At 49.1% G+C, this 25,083-nt stretch overlaps 3 protein-coding genes across 3 annotated transcripts; 1 reads left to right on the top strand and 2 right to left on the bottom strand.

Annotated features, from left to right (window-relative positions):
- Positions 1–1,165: 1,165 nt before the first annotated feature.
- LOC34623775 lies at positions 1,166–4,283 on the bottom strand. The gene is given in 7 exon segments (XM_026338458.1): positions 1,166–1,814; positions 2,053–2,147; positions 2,416–2,736; positions 2,958–3,192; positions 3,389–3,503; positions 3,635–3,931; positions 4,085–4,283. Coding segments are annotated over 7 exon segments (1,911 nt in total).
- Positions 4,284–5,040: 757 nt separating this feature from the next.
- LOC113147549 lies at positions 5,041–7,117 on the top strand. The gene is made up of 6 exons (XM_026338456.1): positions 5,041–5,773; positions 5,925–6,001; positions 6,223–6,273; positions 6,415–6,493; positions 6,799–6,956; positions 7,070–7,117. Exons 1-6 carry the CDS (start codon positions 5,041–5,043, stop codon positions 7,115–7,117), a joined length of 1,146 nt encoding a protein of 381 aa, XP_026194241.1.
- Positions 7,118–15,675: 8,558 nt separating this feature from the next.
- LOC34623025 (protein DJ-1 homolog B) lies at positions 15,676–19,593 on the bottom strand. The gene is made up of 8 exons (XM_026338455.1): positions 19,447–19,593; positions 18,622–18,718; positions 18,282–18,343; positions 17,062–17,346; positions 16,694–16,751; positions 16,447–16,581; positions 16,035–16,256; positions 15,676–15,785 (listed from the first exon to the last, which is right to left on the bottom strand). The coding sequence occupies exons 1-8, from the start codon at positions 19,591–19,593 to the stop codon at positions 15,676–15,678; spliced, it is 1,116 nt and encodes a 371-aa protein (XP_026194240.1).
- Positions 19,594–25,083: the final 5,490 nt, after the last annotated feature.

Here is a 25,083-nt window from a genome sequence, read left to right as displayed (position 1 = left end):
CACACTATAGAACTAACCCTGATCCACAACAAATTAAATGCAATTACACCCAACCTTATAGTCCATGTCGACGGCAAAAAAACGTATTGGCTTTTGGTGGCCTCTCAAAGCGTGACTTGACCCGCTGCAGCTAGTGTCTAGCAGCCGTCGATGGGTGAATGGGAGCCCCTGCAGAGGCCCTCTTAATAGGAGAGTTGTACAGAAAGCCGTGGACCTTTGGAGACTAGCGGTGCCCGCAAATCCACGGGTTTCTGCGCCATTAGCGCAAGTAGCCCTCAATTGCCGGCTAGGTCTTGTTGCGTGTTCATAAGGGACTCGTAGGCATATACGATAATACTAAAGTAAGATTCGTTGGCTGAATGAAGGTCTGTATGCGTGCAAGGCTCCCGGTATGTTTATTTCTCACCTGCTGGGTCTGCAGTGTTCCCCTAACGCACTGCAAGTCCATGACCCCCTTGGGGATCAACAGAATCTTAGTTACCTAGCGCCAATCTGGTGAAGTAGAGGGGTCAAACATCCCAGTTTTTCCAGAGTAATAGACGAATTTTCTCATAAAAGTTGCAGTTCTAAAGGGCGAGGAGGTCAGGGTGGCGCTATTGAGAAAAACATGTAAGAACGCAGCAGAGTGGCAGGTACTAGAGCAGAAATAGGGAACATGGACGACAAAACAAAAAATGGTATCGGGACAGAGAGAGAGGTAGAAAGAGTGAGAGAAAGGGTGCTTCACTGAACTGCAAAGGAACAGCAAGCCAAAGAGAGCTGAAGCTTAGAGAGCGACAAAATGGCAAACAGCACAAGACGCATACAGCTAGATAGCGAATAGGATGGCTCTAAGGAGAAGGAGATATTCAAGGTCTCAGCTTCATGGTTACAAGTGGACAACAGTAAAATGCGAAACGAGCGTTCGGCGCAGCGACTGGCACCAAACCTCCTTCCAGCACGGTAGTCCCAAAACCTAATAAAAATCCTTGCTTCACACATGCATTAACGCCTGTGGTCTCCTTAGGATGCGTTCATTTCTTGGCATAGCCTTTTCGGATGACCAGTACAGAATAAATGCTCCCTCGACATAGACTGTGGCTAAGCTTCTTAATATGGGTCCGGGATTCGGATTAGGTCTTGAGAATAGGTTTTACTAGTAGATGTGAAGATTTAGGGAAACTGTTTAAAGTTCTGGCTCCGAGGATTGAACGTAGTATTCGGTGTCAGCAAGACACTCCTTCAGCTCCTCGTCAATAAGAGACAGTACCTCGCAGCTACGAACTTTACTTGAAATGCGGAGCCCTCCAGCCGCTGCATGCCAATCGTAGAGAGCGAAGAACATTGGGGAAGTCCTAATGGCCTTTCCTATGTTCACTGCAAGAGCTCCATCGATCTGGGGTGGGGCCCCATCTGGATCCCGGCTCTTCCTCTTTTGGTTCCAAGCTGGGGACAGCTGACGCATTCGGTCCATGAAAGGGAAAAATGCCTGGTGCAGGCTAAACTCAAACCCGAACTCAGGTACGTGGATGCCCCTACCCGCCATTCCCACAAACCCGTACAAGGGCAAACTGTACTGCACGTAGTCCGAGAGAATCAGGCGGCGCTTCCCCATCTCGACCCCCTCAGTGGGTGCCTGCCTAAACACCAGGGCAGCTATTGCCGGGTTATTTCCATGAATAGGCGAAACTGCTGGAGCTCCTAGCATAGCGGTGAGGGCTTCAGGGCCCCTACTTTCTGGCTTGGGTATGAGGGCCCGGACGCTCCCAAAGTGGATATGCCCAAAGGCTTGCGAGATAACAACGTCTGAAAAATCCGAGACTAAGGAGCGGTACCTGCAAGTAAAATAAGATTCACATGGAAACGGCGATCTCACTGTCAAAGGGTGGGGCTTGGGATGGATGGCCGCTTATTGCAGCGGAGGTGGGCGATATTCAGTTTTGCGCTTGTGTTTGCGGGATGCGGGAGCAGAGAGCTATCAGAAGAGGCCCCATGCCCACGATTGTATAGCTTCACTTGTCTAGGGGCACTGAGATAAAAACCCAACAACAAGACCTATATCCTACAACCCACATTTCAGTATGCCGGGAGATCCACAAGCCTTTCTCGGAGAAGCCGAGCCTTAGATGAGAATTAAAGCCTGGCGGGATGTGCGCTGCAATTATCACCTTGTTCCACACAATTCACAGACAACAACACCAGAGCCTCGACCAGCGGCAGCCGCATTCATTGGCGATGTAGGCCCAATATGAAGCCCCGTCTCCTACAGTAGCTTTATAATATCGCTACTTGTTATCTTATCAGGTCGGCTACGTCTCAGTTATTAAGCCAGCTGAGCGCTTCAAAACGTCCCCAGAGCATCTACACAGCCTTCAAAGAGCTTTACATGGGCAATTTAGGAATCCACATGGAATTAAAGGAGAGGCGGAGGCATACCTGCTCTCCCAAGTCTCTCGCTTCCTGCAACTGCTGCCGCATCCATGCAAACTGCCCGGCTGCAGGTAGACATCAGACCATCACAGCCCTCAACCCTGAAAGCGAGACTGTGACCCCTGAATATTAGAGTACATGGCAAAGCTGGAGGGTGAGAGCACCTGGATCAACTTCGTGTGCCTCAGCTCGGACAGCGGCTGGGAGCCTGAGGCGTTCCAGCTTCTTCTTGGCATCAACGGAATATAGGACAGTGTTAAGACACAAAACCCTGATCTCAGGAACCGTCCACAGATGCGTCTTGTAGTAAAGGCCACGCATAAATGTCTGACAGATATTAACACACACTCACATACATACATACTTACGCACAGGAAAAGTCGTCTCTGCGCTTTTGAAAATTGTTACAAATGGCGCTGGCCAATGTGCTCATAAAAAGCCACATGTAGATGACTGCATCTGTTCCAGTCCTCCTTAACTCTGCCCCTGCTGCTCCTCTTAAAACTGCTTAAGCTTATTCTGCTGCCTCAGGGGTGGCAATATCTTACCTCCTTCGTTTCGGGATCTGCTGGCAATGCGGGTTTCCACAGCTCATAAAGGAACGTGGTCCACTCGGGACGCGCGGAGGGCACCAAGTAGTCTGCTGACATATCATTGTTCCCAGGTACAAGCAGCAACTGCGTGCACTGCTGGGAAAGCTCTTGGTGAGAAGCTGCTGCGCCGGTGCAAGTTTGAGGGAACTGGCGAAGCAAAGCAGCGGTCCACTGCTTCAAAGCCTCCCGCCTGCGGGAGCTCCACGGCCACAACGGTCAGTGAGAACAGCATCCTTATCAGCGTAGCCGCAGAGCCACTACAGAGCATCAGCACACCTGAGAAACGCGCGGAGCTGCGTGCCAGAGCCCGCTACTTCTTAGGCAGGGCGTGGGGATACCAAATATTGGTCATGATGTAGCTTCACGACTCAAGTTTTAGTACTTGCCTGTTGCCAACTTGCGAGTCTGCAAAGTGCGCGGCGTAGTCGCCAGTGAGCAGCAGTGCAGCTACGGGGGGCAGCACGTAGCTTTCGCTCTCAGTAGCAGTAGCAGCAGGTATCTCTGCAACCGCAGCGACAACATCGTCGGCAGAACCCGATGCAGTGATGGCACCAGCTACACTCAACCCGGAGGCACGGAGCATGTGCTGCCAGCAGCAGCAGACCCATCAGCCATACGTCGATCACTTAGACGAGCAAGAGATGCAGCAAACTGCAAAGCCTTTATTGCAAGGGCTGGCGGCGAGTCGCATCCCGCCCTTCCCAAGTACGGGTCTGTTTCTCCTGGATGTATTGCTGCTGATTCTGTAGCTTTTGCGCTTTCTTTTGGCGCTGCACGAAGGCTCTGACGGCGAGGATGCGACCGGCTTTCCTCTGAAGCGTAGAGGCTCATGAGCCTCCGTGCCTGCAAGTACAGGGGACTTCCATCGAAGCTCCCACGCGGTTCTAGGGGGGGCTCAGAAGGCGCGTGGCAGAAATTAGAGATGGACGCTGTCACATCGTAAAGGTGATCGAGGTGAATGTCCGTCATCCAGAGAAGGGAGAAAGCAGAATCCTGTTTCAGCAGCTGCTTTTGTGGCTGCTGTGTGTGGTCTGGCTGTTCCCGCTGATCGTGCTGGCGTAGACTGATTTCAGTCAGGGCACGCGAAGGGTATTTCTGCTGCCCTAAAATCTCTGAGACACCTGTTGCAGCTGCATCTACTGTTGCTGTTGCCGCTGAGGTCGCGGCAATGTACGATTCCGCGACCTCATACGGATTCGCCGCGCTCACCGCTGCGGTAATAGATAGCACAAGAGCCAGAAGCTTCACAAAGCAATGAAGAACGGTGGTGGCGCCCTGCATCGTCTTGCTGCTCCCAGTAGGTCTCCTGCTGTTACTTTTGATGCTGCAGATGCCCCTTGGGCAGCGAATGGTTTCAATGAGTGCACCCTTAGTGAGCTGATCTTACAGTCATTGCGGCACCAAACCGGAATGACATTAAAGGAAGAAAAGAAGCAAAGCAGAAGGTTATTTGCCGGCGTGTGTTGCTGTCTTGCGGATTTTATGCGACGCGGTGCCTGCACCACACATATTGTTCTCCTCCACTTCGCAGCACCAAGAGGAGCAACTACCCTGCTAAAATGCATTGAAATATTTCCAGTTATCGACTCCCTAGAGTTTTTTTGTTTTGTTGAATTGGGAACTAGATACAACAGGTAAACACGCTGCCTAGCGCTGTCTACTAAGGCCTCCCGGGGGTTTTCGGGGGCCCCCACAATCCTCTCTTCCAAAATAGGGCGTACGGTACTTCCTACGAATTGCTTGATATTACACTTAGAGTTGACTTATATTTGCTTCTACAAAAACTCTGGTTTGAAGCAACACATTGCCTTCATCCACAACAAAGATCCCCAGGGGCCCGTAGGAGCTGCCGGGAGACCCCTATTCGGAGCAGAAGTTTCCTAAGTGCGAGAGCGAACATCCATCAATGCAGCAAAGAGGCTACGAAGAAGCCTTTGTAGCTCTCTGAAGAGACAGTATTCTTCGCCCCATCGCCCAGCACTCTGGATTGTGAGGCGCTCGGAATAGCGGCTTTGACGGCCGAGACAGCACAGTGAAAATGCGTGAAGCTGCACGAGCAGCACACGCAGTAACTTGCTACCTTTCAAACTCGCCGCTTCTTTCGGGCCAGGGAGTCTGCGGCTGCCCACCGCGGAGGCTCCTTACCTTTCTTCGGGCGTCCTGCGGCAGTGACTGCTCCTCCTGGTACGGCTACCCAAGAGACAGTAACTGCACTTCCAACAAAAGGCAATGGATGGACCACAGGAGCGACTTCGGAAGCAGGTTGATGTATGTTCATGGTAATGACGCCTTGAGAGACCCCTTGGCTGTTTTTGAAGTCCCCAAGAGGTCCAGGATGCAAGGGGACCCCCATGGGAAGCGATGCCCATCACGGCATTCTGAGCTCTCGATGTACGTCCCTGTGTGCCTGTCTTATCGCTCCACCTTGCATACACGTGCGTTAGCCACTAATCACCAGCTGCAGCAGCAAAAACAGCAGCTGGCAGCATCAAAAGAATCGCATCATGCTTCTCTGCCTGAGGGCGTCGCGTATCCAGCAGATTACGCGGCTATGGGGGCTTCTAGTAGAAGCAACAGCAGCAGTGTTAGCAGTAGCGGTAGCAGCACCACAGCCACCATCAACGACAAGAGGGGTCGCGCAGTGGAGCAGATGGATATGCTGCCGGCCTGGGCTCGACGGGTGCTGCCCCCTCATCGTGAAGTCCTCTTTTTGAGAATTATACCAGTGGCACCTTTGGTCGGCATGGCATTGGGAGTGCATATCCTACCACGTAAATGAACTCCAAAGCATCAAGTTCCAGACCCAACAATAGGCGCACCGAGCTGCGCAAAGCTTCCAGCCCCCGTTTGCGGCACGGAAGTGGTGGCTGCCGCAGAGATATTTGCTGCTGCCACTGAGAAATTTCTGATGTTGCGCTGTAGCACTTGGTCTTGGATACCTTGCCAGGGATTGTCTCTCTGCGCTAATAGCCTATTCTGCTGCCCTTCTAACTGCAAATGTAAGCAGTCCCCTCTCCCCCAGTTGCGTATACGATGGCGCATCTGGTCAAGCAGCTTCACAAAGTGCGAGTGCAAATGCTGCTGGTCGTGGCTACCGCTCATGTATACGCCTTAGGGTAAACGAGGAGGACTCGCGACTATCTGCATGCACGGGTCAGTTTTATCATATTACGGGGCTTATTATGTAGGGAGCAGCGCTTAGTATCTCTGTTCGTCACAGGCCGCTGTCCACGCGGGTCTGCAGCTTGCGGAATTCGGCTTCCCCGCACAGGTAATCGTGGACCCTGTCGCCCACGCCGCAAATCATAGGCTAGCTTTTGAACCCACCATATCCTTTAACTTATTTTTTGTGCTATTGATATCCCGAGGCCGTCAGTATACACGCTCTTGTATGTTGTGCTTGCTAATTCAGCGCCAGCATAGAGGCTTTTATATCGTTGGGCGTCTAGGAGTTTCCCTCTTCTTTGTCGTTCATTCGCTTCTCGTCTGCGGTATGGCTCCTCCCTTGGTAGTCATATACGATTGTGTCCCCGAAACGATTCTAAAATTTCAACCTCGACATTCCTTGCGCATACATACTTCCGGACCCAAACTTCAAACTGCACGATGCACCCCCACATGTCCTAAAAGGGTGCAAGCTCGCTCAAGCCCTAAACCAATCTACAGTGGAGCCCGATGCTTTGCATGACAGCAATAAGAATGCTCAGGGATATCTTCGCTCCTGCAAAAGCGTCAATCTGGAGCCTTCCTGCCACCAGGGTTAAGGGCCACTGGGGTGTCCTCTGATTGTGAGAAGGCCTATTGCACGACGAGCCCCTGCACGGGATTTACCTCTGCTGCGCCTCGTGTGTGGGCCTTCTGGGAGTGGACTGGCTGCTCTTTAAAAAGTCTACAATGCCTGTTTGGTATGCCGATTCGTCCGTTTTGCGTGCTGAGCTCATATGGTGTCGATATGTACTCTTAGACTGCGAACTCCAGTGTTTTGAATTGGCGAACAATACACGCTACTTCGCAAATGCACACAGACGAACTCGGAATAAAGGTGCTTGTTGCTTTACGCATTTCAGGTTCCTAGCGGAGCGGCGCAATCTCTGCTTGTGGATGTTGGGGGGTAGGCAGCTCTCTTGTACCTCTCCCTGTGTTTTGCTGCATTCATTCTTGCATGGCTTGTCCCCTGTCGTTCTCCATCTCATTTGGGTATCCAAAGGCAGCCAATAAGACTACATAATTGACTCGTTCTCTTCCACTTCCCCTTTGTTATTCATTGGTCAAAAACGCCAAGTTCATTCATTTGCACAGCACCCCCGCCTCGCTTTTATTCTCTTCGAGTCCCCGAAGCACTATGGCGATTCCTTTGTCGTGACCTCACTTTTTGGCGCCGAGCAGAGGCCACTTCTTACAGACTTTTTCCTCTTCTCCCTTTTTGCGTTTCTGCCGCAGCTTTGCTCCTTGCAGCGCTGAGCGAGCAGCAGACTGTTCAGAGCCACCCTCCTCGGACATTATTGGGCTAACGAGTCGACTAGCCCTTCGTAATCCCCACCTAGCTCCTTTACTTCTGCCCCACGGTGCTACAAGTGCTGCTTTTGATATTGGGGCATGTGGATTATCACCTGTGCAGGCATCGGACTAGTGACATTTCCTTCAGTTCGAGCTGCTGCCTAACGCTTCTTGCTTTTCATGTTTGCCTGTAGTTTTGCGCTTGTCGTCTTTCTTATCGCCACTCCTGGTCTTTTCCTGCTTCTCCTCCCACACCCCTAAATTGTGTACTTCCTGCAAGGCTGACCCATCATTGTGCGCCACGCTTCACCTTACCCCCAGCTTGCCCCTACACGCCCATTACTTGACTCTTTTTGATATAATACTTCGATTCTGTGCAGTGTAAAAGGCTGGGCAAGTCCATTTGTAGTAAGCGTTTTATGTCTCCTTCGAGCACGGATCTCTTGGTAGTGGGCTCACCTGTTAGAGATTCTCCACTTGTAAATTCCTAAGCCTCTTTGACAAGCCCACGTAGGAGGTCTATTTAGTACTCCTGTATCGTCTTTTGCTATGTGTCTATAGCTGAATGCCGCCCCTTCCCCCGTCGGAGCGGCTGGTGCAGCAACCGTAAGCATGAGGGGCATCGTTGCTTCTATGAGGAGGCAACTGTTGTCAACGCTAAACTAAACTAAAGCTTTGTAAGAAGAGACAAATTCTGCGGGGACTCTAAGCTGCATGAAGCGGCGCGGGCTTAAAGGGGTGCTTGGTCTTGAGAGAGTTAACTGAATGCAAGGAAAGCAGCCGGGGTGCGAAGCTTTGTATGAGGTCTTGACAGCAAATCGTAGCAGCCCATCTACGCATAAACGCTATCTTCTTCGCAAATTATATTAAATAAGGATCAATTAAGAATTAGCTAAATAGTTTGTCTTTTTGCTTATGTAATCTATTGTCGAGTACCATCATCACAATAAAACAAGGCGCAGTGTTGCGAGAGTGCGCTCGAGATGTAGTCTGCATGTAGCTGCGAATGCTCAAGGTCTATACAGGGTGCACCTACGCGCACCTAAGCTCTTTCTCTCCCCTCATGTTGGGAAGTCTGAGCGGCGCGGACAAGCGGAGGCAAGGTGTGATAGATTAATACCGCTCAATAGCGATGTATAAAAGTATTGAGTCTGAGGTTAGCTTTCTCCCTACTGAGACCTTAAATGCAGCTTTACAGATTGTAGCACCGCATGGTTCCGTGGTTCCCTGCTCATTCACTTCCTCGATATAGCGGGATGTTAGCCTTCCCTGCAGCAGCCGTTTGCACTTCGTAAATCAATAGAGGGTTTTCTTGAGCAACTGTCTGGATGGAAAGTGCTCAGGCGATGGGAAGTGGCAGGGGCGGAACACCGGCTGGGGCGGCAGCAGACAGCCTGCAAGCTTATTTACACGCTGTAGCCTTGTTTTTGGTAACAACATATCATTAGTCCGCCAGAAAAAGGCCCGCATATGCGTTGATGAGCCTATGACGGCCAGAAAGCATGACGGCCGTAAGGATTGGCTAGTACTTCAAGGCCTTCAGCAGCCGGTGGGATATGTACCTCTCTCTGCACGCTCCAGATGAAGGCAAACGAGGGGTCCCTGCCGCTAGCTTAGTGGAAGAAGGAGCGTTTTAATACTGGCCTTTTCTAATGCATGGTAAATCGTTGCTCTGCAGGAAATTATTACAGGTCAAGCCTTCATATGAGCCTTGACTCATCCGTTTATGCCGAGATTAGCACAAAAAGCAAGCTTCAATAGAACTAAGAGTATAGATGGACTAGACTCTGTTAGTAGATTAGCATATCTCGATATATCAAGCTGTGCCTCGCAAAAGCTATAACGTAGACGGGAAGCTGCTTCATGGGTGGTACAGAAGAAGCGTACCCAAAGTGCTAGGTGAGGTGGTCGCAAGGTGAGCAGCGACTCAGCGACCGAACAAGGGGGGGGTGAGGCTTCTACAATTGATGGAATACTTAAGGATTCAAAAACTTACGAGCGCACCTTCTGCGTCTTTGACTAAAGGGGAAGCGTCAAGTTGGGACATTATAACTCACAGGTTTTGGGACTGCGTCAACCGGACATGGCGTACAGTCAAAGGTCAACGAAAAATCCAGCCAGAGGAAGCCCGCGCTGCTAAGGAGCCTCAGATACCCCGAACAACAACGTGCTTGCTTCTATTTTCAAAGATTGCTTTATATACTCCAGAGCTGCAAACAAATGGAAAATTCAAGGAATTTAAGCAACGAGACTATGCCAAAAGAAATCAAGCTGCTTGACGAGCGAAGAAGGCTCAACAGGGAAACGGAAAGACCCACACGCAGGCTGCAGCGCACTGAAGGCGGCTTGCAAGAAAGGATCGCGCCGCAGGTGTGGACCCACCATAAGGTCACTTTTGTGCTAATTCGAGTGTATTATAGCTGTCATTAGCCGCTAGCGTTACTTTCTACCCGATGTGAAAAGGATTTTTATCTTCGGAGAAGGTGGAAAACTGCAGTCTGAGTGAGCGCATTCCCTAATGATCAAGCTTGCTGACGCGCGGCACTTGCAAGGATTAGTGAACGCAATTTAATTCAACATATGATCCTATCAGCGCAGTCAGTGGCTTTCATGTTGGACCCGTGAACAACGAAATCCTCCTTGATTTGCCATGGTAAAATAGGTGGGAGTCGCACTTGTGGCCACAGCTGCGCGTCGTGGACAATAGTGTGCCAGGAAGCGCTACACCTAAGCAGCCCCTGGTCTCCTTGACAACTCTCACTTCCACTCTGGTGACAACCACCCACCCCTTCTCTATATGCTCCTAACAATCTCAATCAACTGGCCAGCTTAGCTTACCTAGAGCATTACCAAGCTTGGATGCCATACAGAAATAGTCGAGTCTGCGAGTGCGACTGTGGAATGCCGTTTCGTAGCTGCCATCCGGGTGAATGGGGATTTGCAAAAACGTGTCTGAAGTCAAATGTCGAGTGGAATGCCAATCCGTGTAGTGTGTCCAGTAGTTCGCCAATGTAAGGCATCAGGAGTTTCTGCTTTAAGGTAATTTTAGTGAAGTAAAGAATGAAAAGAGGCGCATGCTCGCCAACGTCGAGCCTCTGAACAGCATTGACCTGTGGCCAGAAGCGCTGGACAGTGCTGGCTGGAAGAGCTTTCGCGGTCATGCCAGTGGCCTGGGACGCGCCCCGCGGCAAATGAGTAGACACTGTCGTCCACTTCGTCCGTAGCTAAGGCGCTACAATTCTCCTCAACCCGGCCTTTTGCAGAGCTTTCGGGCTACTCAAAAAGATTTTAACAGATCTGGCTGTTGTGAGCGCTGTTGCTAGAGTGCTGGAAATCAAGGCCTAGGATAGCATGTAAGCTGCTGTCAACAGACTCAGCAAATAGGCTCATTTCATCCCTTGCGCCAGCTCGGTGACCGCTCAATAAGTTCGCCAATTCGCTCCAGCTCATGTCTGAAATCTCCACAGATTCCGAAGCATTGCAACCATGAACAGAGGTCCGAAGTTGGTGATTAAGTTCTGGCGTCTGTATGACTCACCCTTGCATTGACTATGATATGACCACTGCAAATTACCCAGAGTAAGATGGACACACAGGGTCCATCGACAACAGTCTTCTGCACTATTTCCGCTCTGTGCTATCGCAAATTCAATTTCTTGGATTGAACTTTCCTTGGGATGAGTGACCTTATAATGCACCAGTGCACTTGCCTAACCGTTGCTCCCCATAGTTTTGGTGTGCACTGAGGAGCCGCTCTTCGATTCGGGCCCGAACCTGGTGTGTCCAGGTTGGCACCCACTACTCGTAGTGGAGAAAGTTAAAAGCCTCTAGCTATCGCACGCGAGTGTATGTACGAATCTCAGGAATGGCAATTACGTTATTACGATAATAGGCGGTCGCTACACGCTGCTAGCCTGGAGATGTGGTCCCGGTAAAACGGCAGTCCGGACCACAAGGTAGCCAAACAATGGTCCCTGCTGCCCAGTGGCTAGGAATGTTTGCTATCCTCGCAAAAATTAATGCTCTTCCTATTACTATCTATTGCGTTCAATGGTGGGAGTTTCCACCGAAGCATCATTATTGACTTACTAAAAACAGTTTGCAAACTCCGTGAATCCTTTGTGGACTGTTCCCCGCGAAAAGTGACCTACGTGGAGACGGAGGATCAAGTAGGAAGCGCGGAAGAGCTGGATTTCACGACTAGTGAGAGCCGACGAATTACTAAGCTGCAGTGTTTAGTGAAGTGGGGTCGAGAGACCAACGCCAGTGCGTAAGCAGGAGCGGTTGGTGGCATGATTGTCTGTGCACCTTGGTGATTGTCCTTTCCTAGTGGTGCCTGCTTTAAAAAGCTCATTTTGTACATGGATTTGCTTGCATCCTTCCCCTTTCCCAGCACCAGAGTGCTCTCTCCATTCAGAGCTATGCGAGGTCCCTCTCCGGTATGCTGGAAACGCACTATTCCTCTTGCCTTGTTTAGGCTTTAGAATCGACTGTGCTGCATGCACCGACTGTCTCTGTATGCAAACACTGTTCTAAAAGGGGGCGGAGGCACTGCTGAGGCATTTTGTAGCTTGATTTCCTTTTCTTTTCTCGTATCGGGAGGTGTACGCATTTCAGTTCTCCCATGGTAGCGAGCCATCGCAGCCCGATGGTCGTGTTGCGTGGTCGTTTTTCGAATGATGGCAGGTGTGCGTGTCTATTTTCCATTAATCTAATTGGAATACCTAATGCATAGTTTTTTGCTACCTGGAACACTGTTTTCGCCTTTCTACGGGCTTGGGGAGTGACGACAGGCAGGGAACTCTTCAACTGTCCTGCTTGTAGCTCGACAAAATAGGCATGGAACACGAGGGACAGCGTGTTTGAAAAGTCAGGGGAATATGTAGTCGACTAGACTACACCTGAAACTTTCTTCCTTATATGGTAGTGCAGAGGTCCTACACACGGATGGCACGAAACCACGCTGGTGGAATTTTATTCCGATTTGGAGTGGCATCCATTAATACTTGCAAAATACTACTTGTCAGCAAGCACAAGTGTAGGGGACTGTGCTGAAGAATAAGCATGCACTGCACTTTTACGCCGTCTCCTCGGATAGCAGAACCACTCCACATCTAATGGAAAGTAACGCCAAAAAGTCTTTATCACTAAATAGAGCTTGTTTCAATTTAAAGGTGACCTGTAGCGGGTCCTCAACTGCAGCTCTCTTCTTTATAGCCCCCTCCACTGCGCTGCGGGCTGCGTGTGGGTCTTTCTATTTACGTGGTTGGCGTCTTTGCTCGCCATGCAGCCCGCTTCCGTTGGGCCCAGTCCCCTTCTTTTAATTCGTTGGCCGTTTGCATGGGCTTGCAGTTCCAGACTGTGCGATCCAACATCCCACGATAGAACAGATGCGTTGTTTGCGGCGGTCTATCGCTGCGTAGCAGGGCACGCCGATAAAATTTTGAGTTTGTTCACCCTAGACTGTAGCCTAGGTCCGGTTTACAGTCCTGTTATCCACAGGTTTTAAATCCCGCCTTGGCTTGGCCTATTGAACCAAAGAAACGTTGCGCTCGTCTGCCCCTAGAATCCTAAATACGCAGCAGTTGTGAAAGACTTGCCAAATGATTGTTCAATCCGTGGACAGCTGGCCATCCTTCAACCACAGGACATGTCATCTCGGGTACACCGAACACAAATCACTGAAAGAGTAGCTTTTTGTCTACGAAATGGCTTTTGCAAACCAAAACTCCTTAGTGCTCGGCATATCAATCTATTATTGGCGGCCCCCACCCCTGCTCCCTCAGTTATATTGAAGGTTGTTGCCAAGCTTATCTCGGCATAGACTGATGGGTTAGTGCTTAGTGCTAACAGACTACTTCTTCGGCATTGTGAGTGCCGCCAGTGGAATGCTGCTTCTTCCGGGAAAAATGCCGCAGGAAAAACCTTGAAGCCATTACTCTACATGGTGCGAACCGATGTAAAGCTCCAACAAGCTGATGAAATCTTGAGGTGCTTGCTCATCCCTACGGCTGCCATACTTTGCTAGTCCACATGGCCTCATCAGCACATTCTCAGCAGTTCCTTGGAGGGAAAAAAAGGGCGTATATACTAGCCGTATGGCTAGTGTATTCAAATAAGTTTTCGTGTGGGCCTCGGCTACCCCAACCTGCACTGTGCCTTTTTCACCCTAAAAGGCGACATAGAACCTTTTCTCTCAGAAGGTTGCCCCAGAATTTCAGCATACTGAAACCTAAGTAGCTTGATGCAAAGCGAACAACCGTTGTCTGGAAGCCTCACATTCGGCCGCATCCAGAGGCAGCGGATGAGCGGGGAACCGCTGCGTCGAACCATGCAGCGTTACCAACTGTGGCGTTCCATCTGTCTATGTATGGAAACACTTCACTCGAGACTCAGCATGAACACCATACAAAATGGCTAAATGTTCATCCAAAGCAGCTCCCTTCTCCCCCTGCCGGCTCCCTTCAGGGTCCAGGCATGAGGGGTGTGTGACAGGCAGTATGCTATTGCTGCACAGTGAAAGCACTTCGACCATTCAAGGCTAGTTGCACAAAGCATCTAGCGCGCACGCACACCACATTGCATTGTTTTGTATCGAGTAGTAGTCTGCAATTCATAAGATATACTAACAGACACCGAGTAATTCTATACTTATTCATATCTGAATGTAACTACTGTAGCAGGAAGTGTGCGAGTGTAGCATAGCCGGGTACCTAAGGATTTATAGCCCATTGTCTAAAGAACCCTATTAGACGAATATTAGAGCATCTGTCGGGTAATAAGCGTATTACTAATTCAGTATAAGCGTAACTCTGAAGGGTTCTACGAAGGGAGAAGTCCTGCGTCATGAATCATACTAGTTCATGCCGCTCCCGTCTAGTTTCAATTTTCTGAGGGGAAATTGTATTACTGGCTGGAATCTCCTCACATACCTTGAAAGGTAGTGGCGAGTGCTAAAAATAGGATCTTACAGACTATGATGCAGCGTTGGCCTTTAAAATCTTTCAAAGAGATTCAAGGACTAAACCATGTCGCCTTGCCTACGGATTAGCAACATATCGGCTAGTAGGCGACCACGGACTACATATGGGGCTTCACAAGGAGCCGTGAGCCAAGGCTTGCTGCCATCGTGCATGAATGCTACCGCTTCATGCACGTCAAGAAGCGTTACAACATGCAGCAAGAGAAATACATAAGCATTTCTGCCCTTGCTGACGCCCTGCTGCTCCTTAAGCAGATTTTGAAAAAAATAGGATTAACTGATCAGAAAATAAAATTGTTCTTTAAATTTGAATACTAATACTACTACTTTAAATAGGAAAATATCATTTTGAAATAGAATATTTTCTATGATAAACGAAATGGTTCGGTTATTTTATTAATTAATTCATGCTTTTTACCAAGAGACTCCAGAGGCTAAACTTTAGTCGAGATGGAAACATCTCTTCTTCTATTTATCTTGAAAATGATTTTATTTCAGATGCAGTGTACCACCCGTAGTAGGCTACGCTGGTGCAAAGCAAGTTAGATCTTGCATGCAAACTCCCCCTGCTAGTGGGAAAATGAGCGTACAGATAAACAATTGAACACCAATTGTTACTCCAAAATCAACTAAACTCAGTTATCACACTCCAACTAGCCACTGCTGAAACTTTCCTATACACGAACCCCTTTGGGCCTTACAGCGGATCCAGATATCGCTCCATCCTAATACGTTATTTTTGTTGCTGATGAAGCTCCCAAGGAACCCGGACTTTAAACAGTACTCCATGTGCTCATGCCAGGGCAAATAGGATTATGCTTAAGGTCTTATGCATGTGTAGGCAGCAGTGTAAATACAGCATGCCTCAAGCAAAGTTCCTTCAAGTTGGCTAATTCATATGCCGCCGTAATGTTCGGTGAATGATGGCTCCATAACCCACTAGGGTTAACGTTACTCTACATGCTGATGGTACCCCTAATCAAAACAAGTGTTTTTTGTTAGTCAGATCCGAAAGCCACATGAACGTTACTCCGGAACAGCAGCTGCATGCAATAGTAGCCAACCCGCGGTTGGACCAGAGGACACCCTGTAGCTAGCAAGTTCTACCCGATGCACTACCATAGTATCGGGTGGTGTTTGGCTCAGACCAGAAGCTAGGGGACCCTTACATACGCATAGCCTCAAGGAATCCATTCAAACAACGCACATGCCCTTCATAAGCTCGTCACGCTTCGCCTCCCCCAAAAGGCAATTTACGATCTCCATGCTAAACTCCAGAGCGCTGCCAGGGCCCATCGATGTGACTGAAAAAATAACGAGAGAAGGGACAAGAAAAGAAACAATCGGCACAAACTCTTGCAAACAACCATCTGTGTGGCTACTCGATATGGGAGGTGCAACCTCAACACTCTCGTTAGCCATCCAAAATGCGGTCACTGCGGGGAAAAAGGTGATGCAGCACTGTTGAGCCCCAACCACCATTTTACGGCCTCGTGAGCGCTGCATGCGAGGCCCTACAAAAAATCTTGAAAAGTAGGTGATGCGATACTCACTGATGTGCTTATCCACGCAGACACGTCCCTTTCCCTTGTGTTTCAGCTCGTTCTGGAAACTAGGATATGCGACTGCTTTATGATCATCTAGGATGCCATGGTGCGCAAGAACAACAGCAGGAGATGCGCAAATCGATGCGATCCAACGGCCGGCAGCGTGCTGCGCCTTTAGCAGCTGAGTGAGGTGGGGGCAATCGCGGCAGTTTTCAGCACCCTTGCTGCCTATAAGAAATGACCAAGGGCACAAAATGCGATGATACGTAGCGAATTAGTATGCTTCATTCTCACGCACAAAAAGGAATACATCCAGAGCCTAGCACCTTTTTATCGAGGGTATTTTCTATGTGGCAAGCGTCACAAGAAGACAGCAGTACCTTGAGCTGAAGCTGCTTTGGAAGCAGCTGGCGCTTACCACCTGGAATCACGATTACATCAAAGTGCTTCGACTCTGGGATATCCTTCAGGAGCACTTCGCCCTCAATGTGCACGCCCTGTGCCGTCTTTACCGCCATATGATTGCCTACAGAGGCAACCACGACCTTAAAGCCTGAACGATAACACGAAAGCCCATAAATCCATTCAAATGATGACAGTTCTGCACGGTTGAATCAGCAAGCTAACTGCGGACGGTCGAAACGAAGAACAGCACATCACAATACCTGCTCTCCGCAGAACGTCCACGGGAGTAATAAATTCGATGTCTTCTGCCCCATTTGCCTGCAGCAGCACGTCCGGAAAAGTTCAATATACAAATACAAGGAACGGTTTTCCAAGGTACAGCACAACGGATGACAGCCTGCAGGTCACATCCAGAGCATCCACCAGCATCACGGTACACTTTATCTTGTCTGTGGTTTCAATTGTGCCTAGCAGACGGTAAATTCACAGCTCAAAACGAGCAAACCAGGTAGAAAAACCTCAATTCCAACCTACATCCGTGCAGAGGTGAGTGGGTCTTCATCCAAGGCACTACAAAAAAAATCACGAAGGGCCAGGGTTAGCCCCCATTAAAGTATCGCTAACTTACGAGGGCAACAAGGGCTGTTTTCGGCATTTTGTGTGCCGTTGAATGGTGCAACTGGCCTTTTGAATGCTGGGTCCCTCTTGCCTGAGGGACGACGGTTGCAAATGACCTCGGTGGGAAGTGTGTAGCGACGACCGAATGAGCAACTTTACGCTTCTTGCATTCGACTAAAACTGGAAAAGACGTAGAGCAGGACGCAACACCAGAGTCGTGCGACGACAGGAAGCAAGGGTGAGCCCTTTCCACGAGTGGCACACATGCAGCCTTCTTGACGATCTTCCCAAGAGCCTAGAAGCAAGTACACGCAGCGATAATGTTTCAATTTCCAGAACACAGGATCAAGTTTATGGAACAAGGTGACTTCTGCCCCATTAGCGTGTTCTTTTGGCTGGTATTAGGCAGCATTTGTTCAGACACACCAGGCTGCTACCGAGACTGTGGGAAAAAAGCAGCAAAACAAGGGATGTAATGCCATGCATATCCTCCGGGATACAGCAGGTACAGACTCCCGGTAAACATTTTTCCGACCTCGAATAACACTGTTTAATCCTAAATGACGCATGCACAGAGCAACCCACCCACGCGGAGGGCTCTGTGAACGAGGCGATGAGCATGGCAGAGCTCCCACATTTTTAATTAAAGTTAGTGAACCTGTAAAGGGTTCCTTTCTTGATCCGTATTATTGTTTGTTCAGAATATGCACCTCTCGTCTTCCTGTAAATTAGTCACTATCCCTGGCGTCTACAATTTTTTTGGAGCCCGCAGAGCTACACTTCAACTGTCACCGTGAGACGAGGCAACGTTCAACCAAAGCCCAATTACGAGTCGGCCGTGTTATTCTGATAGTGTCCGTAACTTTTTGATTGCAACTTGCCTCAGCGCGACACTAGAAGACTATGTGCAACTGGTGCTTCTTGAAGCAGCGGGTTGCCATAGTTATTCTCGAACAATTTTATTGGCCCAGGAACTAGAAACTAGGAACTAGAGCATAATAGACTACTTGGTATCGCTGTTTAGATATCCTACTTGTTGCGAAGCAGATTCAGCTGAATACACCAAACTGCATTACTGCGTGCCTGCGCGCTAGATACTACCTGTACAGCTCTATTTAGATTTCCGTATGCAGGTCCGAAACACAACGCAAAGTCGATGTGAGGTTATTGAGTGTTTTTCAAAAACATTGCCTTATATCCTGACCCGCTCTCCTGGAGGTTCTCGCTTACGGGGAGAGGGAACGCCACGGTGTGCGCTGCTGCAACCTCTAAGCACTCCGAGAATTCACAGCCTACACATGGATTCTAGCCAATACACATTAAACACTGCATCCTCATTTGAGAGCTCTCTGCAATTGCGGCAACATGTATATATATTTATATATATATCAGACAAGCCAGCCAGTTTAATTGCTTACTGCTACTTGTTAGAAGATAGTTAGTTTGGTAGAAAGTGTGTAAGCGTGGGGTGGCTCACCATGACATCCCGCCGATATCAAAACACTCCACCCTCGGGTTTCTCATAAGTAAGTATGAGATGCACTGCGTGCAGGATAGGGCAAGATTTAACCCCAATCGCCACTACTACCCAGGGACGCACAACCGCCAAAAACAGCCGTGCAAACGGCAGTACGAAGTCCCCAGGCTAGCAGCGTGTAGCGGACCGCCTATTGTCATAATAACATAATTGCCATTCCTGAGATTCGTACATACACTCGCGTGCGATAGCTAGAGGCTTTCAACTTTCTCCACTACGAGTAGTGGCTGCCAACCTGGACACACCAGGTTCGGGCCCGAATCGAAGAGCGGCTCCTCATTGCACACCAAAACTATGAGGAGCAACGGTTAGGTAAGTGCACTGGTGCATTATAAGGTCACTCATCCCAAGGAAAGTTCAATCTAAGAAATTGAATTTGCGATAGCACAGAGCGGAAATAGTGCAGAAGACTGTTGTCGATGGACCCTGTGTGTCCATCTTACTCTGGGTAATTTGCAGTGGTCATATCGTAGTCAATGCAAGGGTGAGTCATACAGACGCCAGAACTTAATCACCAACTTCGGACCTCTGTTCATGGTGGCAATGCTTCGGAATCTGTGGAGATTTCAGACATGAGCTGGAGCGAATTGGCGAACTCATTGAGCGGTCACCGAGCTGGCGCAAGGGATGAAATGAGCCTATTTGCTGAGTCTGTTGACAGCAGCTTACATGCTATCCTGGGCCTTGATTCCCAGCACTCTAGCAACAGCGCTCACAACAGCCAGATCTGTTAAAATCTTTTTGAGTAGCCCGAAAGCTCTGCAAAAGGCCGGATTGAGGAGAATTGTAGCGCCTTAGCTACGGACGAAGTGGACGACAGTGTCTAATCCGCCGCGGGGCGCGTCCCAGGCCACTGGCATGACCGCGAACAGCTTTTTGTTGTGATTTGTCTGTCAATATTTTCTTAAAGAGCCTGATATGTGCTTTGCCGAAAACGGCAGCGGCGTTTTCCCACTGCTCCTCTAAGTGCTCGTGCTGCAGGGAAGGAGAATCACCACCCAGCATTTTTCTAGGAACAAGAGCCTTCCTCTGCCTACGTGTAAATTTTTTGTAGATGTCTCCGATAGCTTATGGCCAGATGAAGGCCCCGGAGTGACGCTGCATCTTCTGCCTTCATTCACTGTTCAATTTGCCTGTGTTCTACTCTGTTGACAAAGGCTTTTCACTTTTTAACTTTTAGGCATGACACCAGCAGTGATATGCATGAATCCATATCTGAAATCCCTTCGTTCACCAAAATAGTTGGAAGATGGCGTAACTGTTGTTGAGGAAGGTCCAGTACGACGGCATGGCCCCTACATCAGCCAGGCCATCCATAAATCAGCCCACCAGGCTGAATGCATTAGTGATACGCTTGCCAAGCTAGACAGATTTGGAATATGCGTATGCACGAATCCAAGTGAATAACATAAGAAAACATAACTTCGATTCATGGGTATGAACCTGACCTGTTCACTTATTCGCCAAAATGCAAAATTACTGACTAGTACATACTTTGCACCTGCTCTGGATGCTATTACTCTGCTATTTGTGGGTTTGGGGTCTACTGCTTGTCTGCACTTTAGAGGCGAGCAATTGTAGATCACGGGATATGCCAAACCATTGCAGCCGTTTGGCTGCACTCATAACATCTAGTGCTTGCTGCGCGGCAAGCCTTATTTGCGTTGTACAGTTGTAGTATCTCCATATGTACAAGTGTGCCTTGCTGCCCAAGGCGAGTTGTACGGCACGCCGGAAATCTGGGCCCTCCTCATCTTCCTTTTTAAGCGCATCCAAACATTTATGCATCATTGCTATTGCGTTCCTCATCGTAGCATCCACCTCACTCCAGGCGTTGTACGCCAACACACTGCGATTTACAGCACGTGCATTTTTAACGATCTCAGCGTGCAGTACATTGGCCCTCTCCGCCATGGCCACCGCCTGCTTCAGAGTTTCTGACGTTGCTATTTCTTGCGCCAACTAGTAAAACTCGGTTACAGGACTTCTTACTACCTTGGAAAACTGCAATGCCTGTATTGCTAACCTCGCTAACTGCAAGCGCCGGTCTTCCACACCCTCAGGTATTTTTTCTAGATTAGCCACTCCACTGACCAGCTGCGAAATCACCATCGCATGGAGAGCTACGACCTTTGCCAGTTGCCCTGTCCGCCGACGAATGTACTCAAGCCATCGCTGAGTGGAGAACGCGTAACTGTTTTTGTTCCACAACTGTGCCCCTTGGATCCTTTCAAATGCCTCCCCTGCCTCCCGAGACTCCTGCTTAAGCCCGTTCAGGAGTAAAATCGCATTCCCAATATTGGTTTTCCCTCTCAGCTTCTCCGCCTCAGCCTCAGCCCGCAATTGAGCCTTGTTAAGTCTCACATACTCTAACGCGACGCTCTGGGAATTAGTCTCTCCGGCAGTCTCAGCAGCCTTCAAGGCAAGAATTTGGATGCCGCACGGTAGGTTGTAACTATCCATTTGGAGTCCAGCGAGCAAAGCTGGACATGCTTGCTTCTCCCATGCAGGGGTTTTTTAACAGCAGCGTTGCACCTCGATATAAGGGCTTTGCAGCGCCTGGCGCGCCCTGACAGAGAATCCAGTATCTGCGCTGCCTGAGACATGTTTGAGGGCAGTGCTTCCGTCAGCCTCTCTGCCCCCCAATCATGAACTTTATTGCAGCCAGATACATATTGGCCTCTGTAGATATCCCTATAGCCAGCTTCTTCTCCATGTGTAGTTCATCTGTTGGATGAGAAGAAAAGCAGGACGTAGCCGAAGAAACGCAAGATGCAATGCTGATTGGTAAATACAGCGCTTCTTGCTGAATTTTGTGTAGCATGGTAACCGACATCTTCTAAAGCTGCCAAGTTTGCTCCAACACTATTCTCTTGTGCCACTCACTGAGTACGCTTCCTGAGCGTCCACCAGAGGGCAGCACCCTTGGCCCATTCGTAACGCTGTTACTGTGTCTCGGCCTAAACACGGAGGTGTCACACTGCAGCGCTGCGTGTATGGCCGCTAAGTGAGTCATGACATCAAGCGTGAGCAGGCAAACGGAGGCGTAGTTTAGACTGTTCTCTAGGCGGATAACTGTTGTTGTGATGTTATCCAAGTCATCTTTCCAGGCAGCCAGGGGCTCACCGCCTCACCTGCAACGGTTCGCAAAGTAAGAAACACTGCCAAGTAGATATGCTCAGGCTGCAGCAATAATCGTCATGGCCGCTACACTGCGCTTCGCATTCTTCTTTGGCAGCGGAGAGAGGGCTGCGAAAGGGTCCGCATTTTGCGAAGGCGATAACAAGTGTGTATCATTGGCTAACTCCTCTACTATGTTCCAGTCGCTTGCTGTGTTGAATTCGTTATCCATGATCGAGGAATCATCCAACAAGCCCGTGAGTGTGTCCATGCTGCTGTCAGCCTCTTGCAGACCAGCGGAGATGAGTCTAGTCGGTGCCTGTAGCAGGGCTAAGGCCTCCGCGGCAAAAAGGGCCCAAACAAAAAACCGTGTATAGGGCATGGCCAGAGGTTGCAGGCTGTATCGAGCGATTGTCGTATCCGGTTGGTAGATTACCAACTGGCGTGGCCTGCTTCCCCAAATAGCGGGGCCTCCTTCCCCAACTAGCTTAGCAGAGGAGAGAGTACTGGCAACGACCCACGCAGCAAGGCTTGATCGTAAGGGGCGAAACGGGGCTACGCAACCCTGGAGAGCTGCAGTGAGTAAGATGAGAGGGCTGCAAACAACAGAAGCGGAAACGTGACGCACGAGCAATGAAAAATATCGAGAACTCTCGCGCAACAACGGAGGAAGAGCAGCAAGGAGCGAAGAAGAGGGATAATACGCAGGCGTACTTCGTGTAAATTGTACAAAACTGTTCTACCTTATCAACAAAACACTGCAAATATGTGGTGATGACTCTCACTAATTGGACAAGGTGCATCTTTGCAGCTTGTAGTTCTGAAAATCGTCCAACAACGGAACCCCCGACCCTTGTTTTAACTCTCCCAAGACATTTAAATCGAAATACTTGAAGGTAAAGGAACATACAATGCCGGAAATGTTTTTTTTAAATGCATTGGGCAGGGCGAAGACAAGTGCTTTATCATTGGATCAGAGCCTTGTTCTACGCCTTACATGGCCACGTGTTTTAAGCCAACATGAGGGAAAGCGACTTCCGAGCAGAGTCTTGCATACAACAAGTATACCAGCTCTTTAGAATAGGCAGATGATATACCTGTCAATACAGGCTCTTTACGTGCGATCTTGAGTTGTTCTTTGAACTGGAATCTCGGGAAACAGCGTTCGTTCAGACACCTTTCTGCCGTATGAAATCAGCAGTGGGGTGCTTTCTGCATACGTCCCCATTGGTAAGATAGCATTCATTCAAAGCAACTCATTTGGAGCAGGCCAATATGAGTATGGTCAGCCCCTTTTAGCTGCACTCGCCTACAGAATGGATTGCACATGCCTAGAAGCACGCGGGCATATCTTCGTGCAGACATGCTAATCCATATAGCATTCCAAACTACACCTACGCGTTTTCTGTAACGCTCCATCTAGGGTCTTCACAGGGCTAAGCTTATCTCCAGGATGAAGACAAACTTAATGCAACGTTACTGAATGTATTCAAAAAGAAGTCCCCCTTGCCAATGCCAGCGACCCTCAGAGTCAATGATATGAGGGAATAGGGACAACTAGGATGCACGCTGTTGCATGCTGTAGGCACTGCGAGCATTTAAGCTGGCTGAAAATAGCACCTCGCATGAACGGACACCATAATGCGTCTTGTCGTATGAAGCCAACAAAACTGTTGATTGAATAAGGAGTATGCACAGGCCAAACAAATAATCAATTCTTCACTATTATTAGTTGAATGCAAAAATGGAGTAGAAATTTCATTACAGTATATTTTGATCTCAACCCTTTTATCGGCCTGAAGACGCTGCCAAAGGCCGGGTTGAGGAGTGTTACAGGGCCTCAGCCAGTGGCAACCTGAGCATGGGCATGACAGTGTCTACTTGTCACCCCGGGACGCATCCCAGGCCACCGGAAGGACAGTGAAAGCTTTTCCATTGTAATATGAATCCTACCATGGCTTGGAAGAGCATGAATACATGCTTTGCCGAAAACGGCAGTGCGGAACCAAGTCTTTGTGTACCAGCGGCGGACCCCACATTTTCTGAAAGCAGACCGGCCCATACTTAACATCCTAGTGTTCTATGGTTCTGCCATTCCATGCTTCGGTAACAGGAGTGGAAACATGGATTACAAAAGCTCAGGACACGCGCAATTTCGATAGAGACCGTCGAGCATCACAAAAACGAGCTGCCGCACTGTGCGTTGTGAATCTCCTGGGTGTCTTGAAAGCGGGTTAGGGACCACGTTGCTCATGCGCTTGAAACATTCATAATAGAATCATACTGCACCTGGCGCCCAAGAGGGTTGAAAACTTTAGGATTATCGAAGTCATAAAAGCCCTCCGAATGGTGCATTGAAGGACGATGGTCTCTGTGGACACTAAAATGATTTCATCAATTGAGGCTACTTTTTAGACCCCCACCACCTTGCATAGAGTTCTTTTTCATGACTTGGTAGCGCTGCTTGCCTTCAGTGAACGGATGAGAAAGCCAAAAAAATAATTTGGTGTTTCAGAGAAGCTGGACTCGCTGGTTGAGAGAAAAGAGCATTTATCACTCCGGAACTAGCGTCAGCTGCCTCGAATTATTGACGCTCAAAGACGGGCAGCGCGAGTGTTGGATGAGTTGTTAGGTGGTCTATAAGTGCCTTTGCTGCGGGATTAGCCTGGTCTGCCCTGCTCATAGGCCATTTAATCTGAAGTAGACCAGTCAAAGTAGCAGCGCTCCAAGGAAACCCTCGAATGAAACTTCTTTGGTTTGCTTGGATCGCTGCTCCTTGATAATTGCGAAGTCCTTGCTGGTGTTTAAAGGTGGCCACGGGTTGAATGCTTCGAATTCGCCGGGTCTGCCGCAAGTCCTGCAGGCCAAGCACGTCATTCCACAATTGTTGTACTTATTTGAAAGGCACTTGCATTTTTTACATACTACTCCTGTCCCGTACTGGCGGAAGCGCTCGCCGTAGGTGCCCTTGAACCTTCCGCTTGAATACTAAGCCGGTGTCCATTTGCACAACCACCCACCCATTCTTGACGTGCTCGTAACAATCCCAAGCAACTGGCCATTTAATTTTAGCTAGAGCATTAAGAAGCTTAGATGGCATACAGAAATACTAGAGTTTGCGAATGCGACTGTGGAATGGTGTTGTGTAGCTTTCATCTTGGTGATTATGGTTATGCAAGAAGACGTGTCTGAAGTCGAATGCCGAGTAGAATGCCAATCCGTGTAGTGTGTAAAGTAATTCGCTATTTTGCGGTATTGGGGGCTGTTGCTTTCAAGTAATTTTGGTGCAAGGTCGGGAGATGTCGCATGCACTCGGGTGCTCTTGAAATCCTAAGTACGCCGCATCTGTGGAAGATTTGCTAGTTGGTTGTTCAA

Source organism: Cyclospora cayetanensis, unplaced genomic scaffold (assembly GCF_002999335.1).
Source record: "Cyclospora cayetanensis isolate NF1_C8 unplaced genomic scaffold, CcayRef3 CcayRef3_contig_260, whole genome shotgun sequence".
Classification (NCBI taxonomy): domain Eukaryota; phylum Apicomplexa; class Conoidasida; order Eucoccidiorida; family Eimeriidae; genus Cyclospora; species Cyclospora cayetanensis.
This window is presented reverse-complemented; position numbering and strand designations above follow the sequence as displayed.

Coding starts and splice junctions, on each gene's coding strand:
- LOC113147549 (XM_026338456.1), top strand. CDS start 5,041: ATGCGTGAAGCTGCACGAGCAGCACACGCAGTAACTTGCTACCTTTCA. Junction 6,002..6,222: donor CTGCCCTTCTAACTGCAAAT/GTAAGCAGTCCC, acceptor TGTTCGTCACAG/GCCGCTGTCCACGCGGGTCT. Junction 6,274..6,414: donor AATTCGGCTTCCCCGCACAG/GTAATCGTGGAC, acceptor TTGCTAATTCAG/CGCCAGCATAGAGGCTTTTA.
- LOC34623025 (XM_026338455.1), bottom strand. CDS start 19,593: ATGCTGGGTGGTGATTCTCCTTCCCTGCAGCACGAGCACTTAGAGGAG. Junction 16,582..16,693: donor GGACGTTCTGCGGAGAGCAG/GTATTGTGATGT, acceptor GTTATCGTTCAG/GCTTTAAGGTCGTGGTTGCC. Junction 15,786..16,034: donor CTGCGTGGATAAGCACATCA/GTGAGTATCGCA, acceptor TTATTTTTTCAG/TCACATCGATGGGCCCTGGC.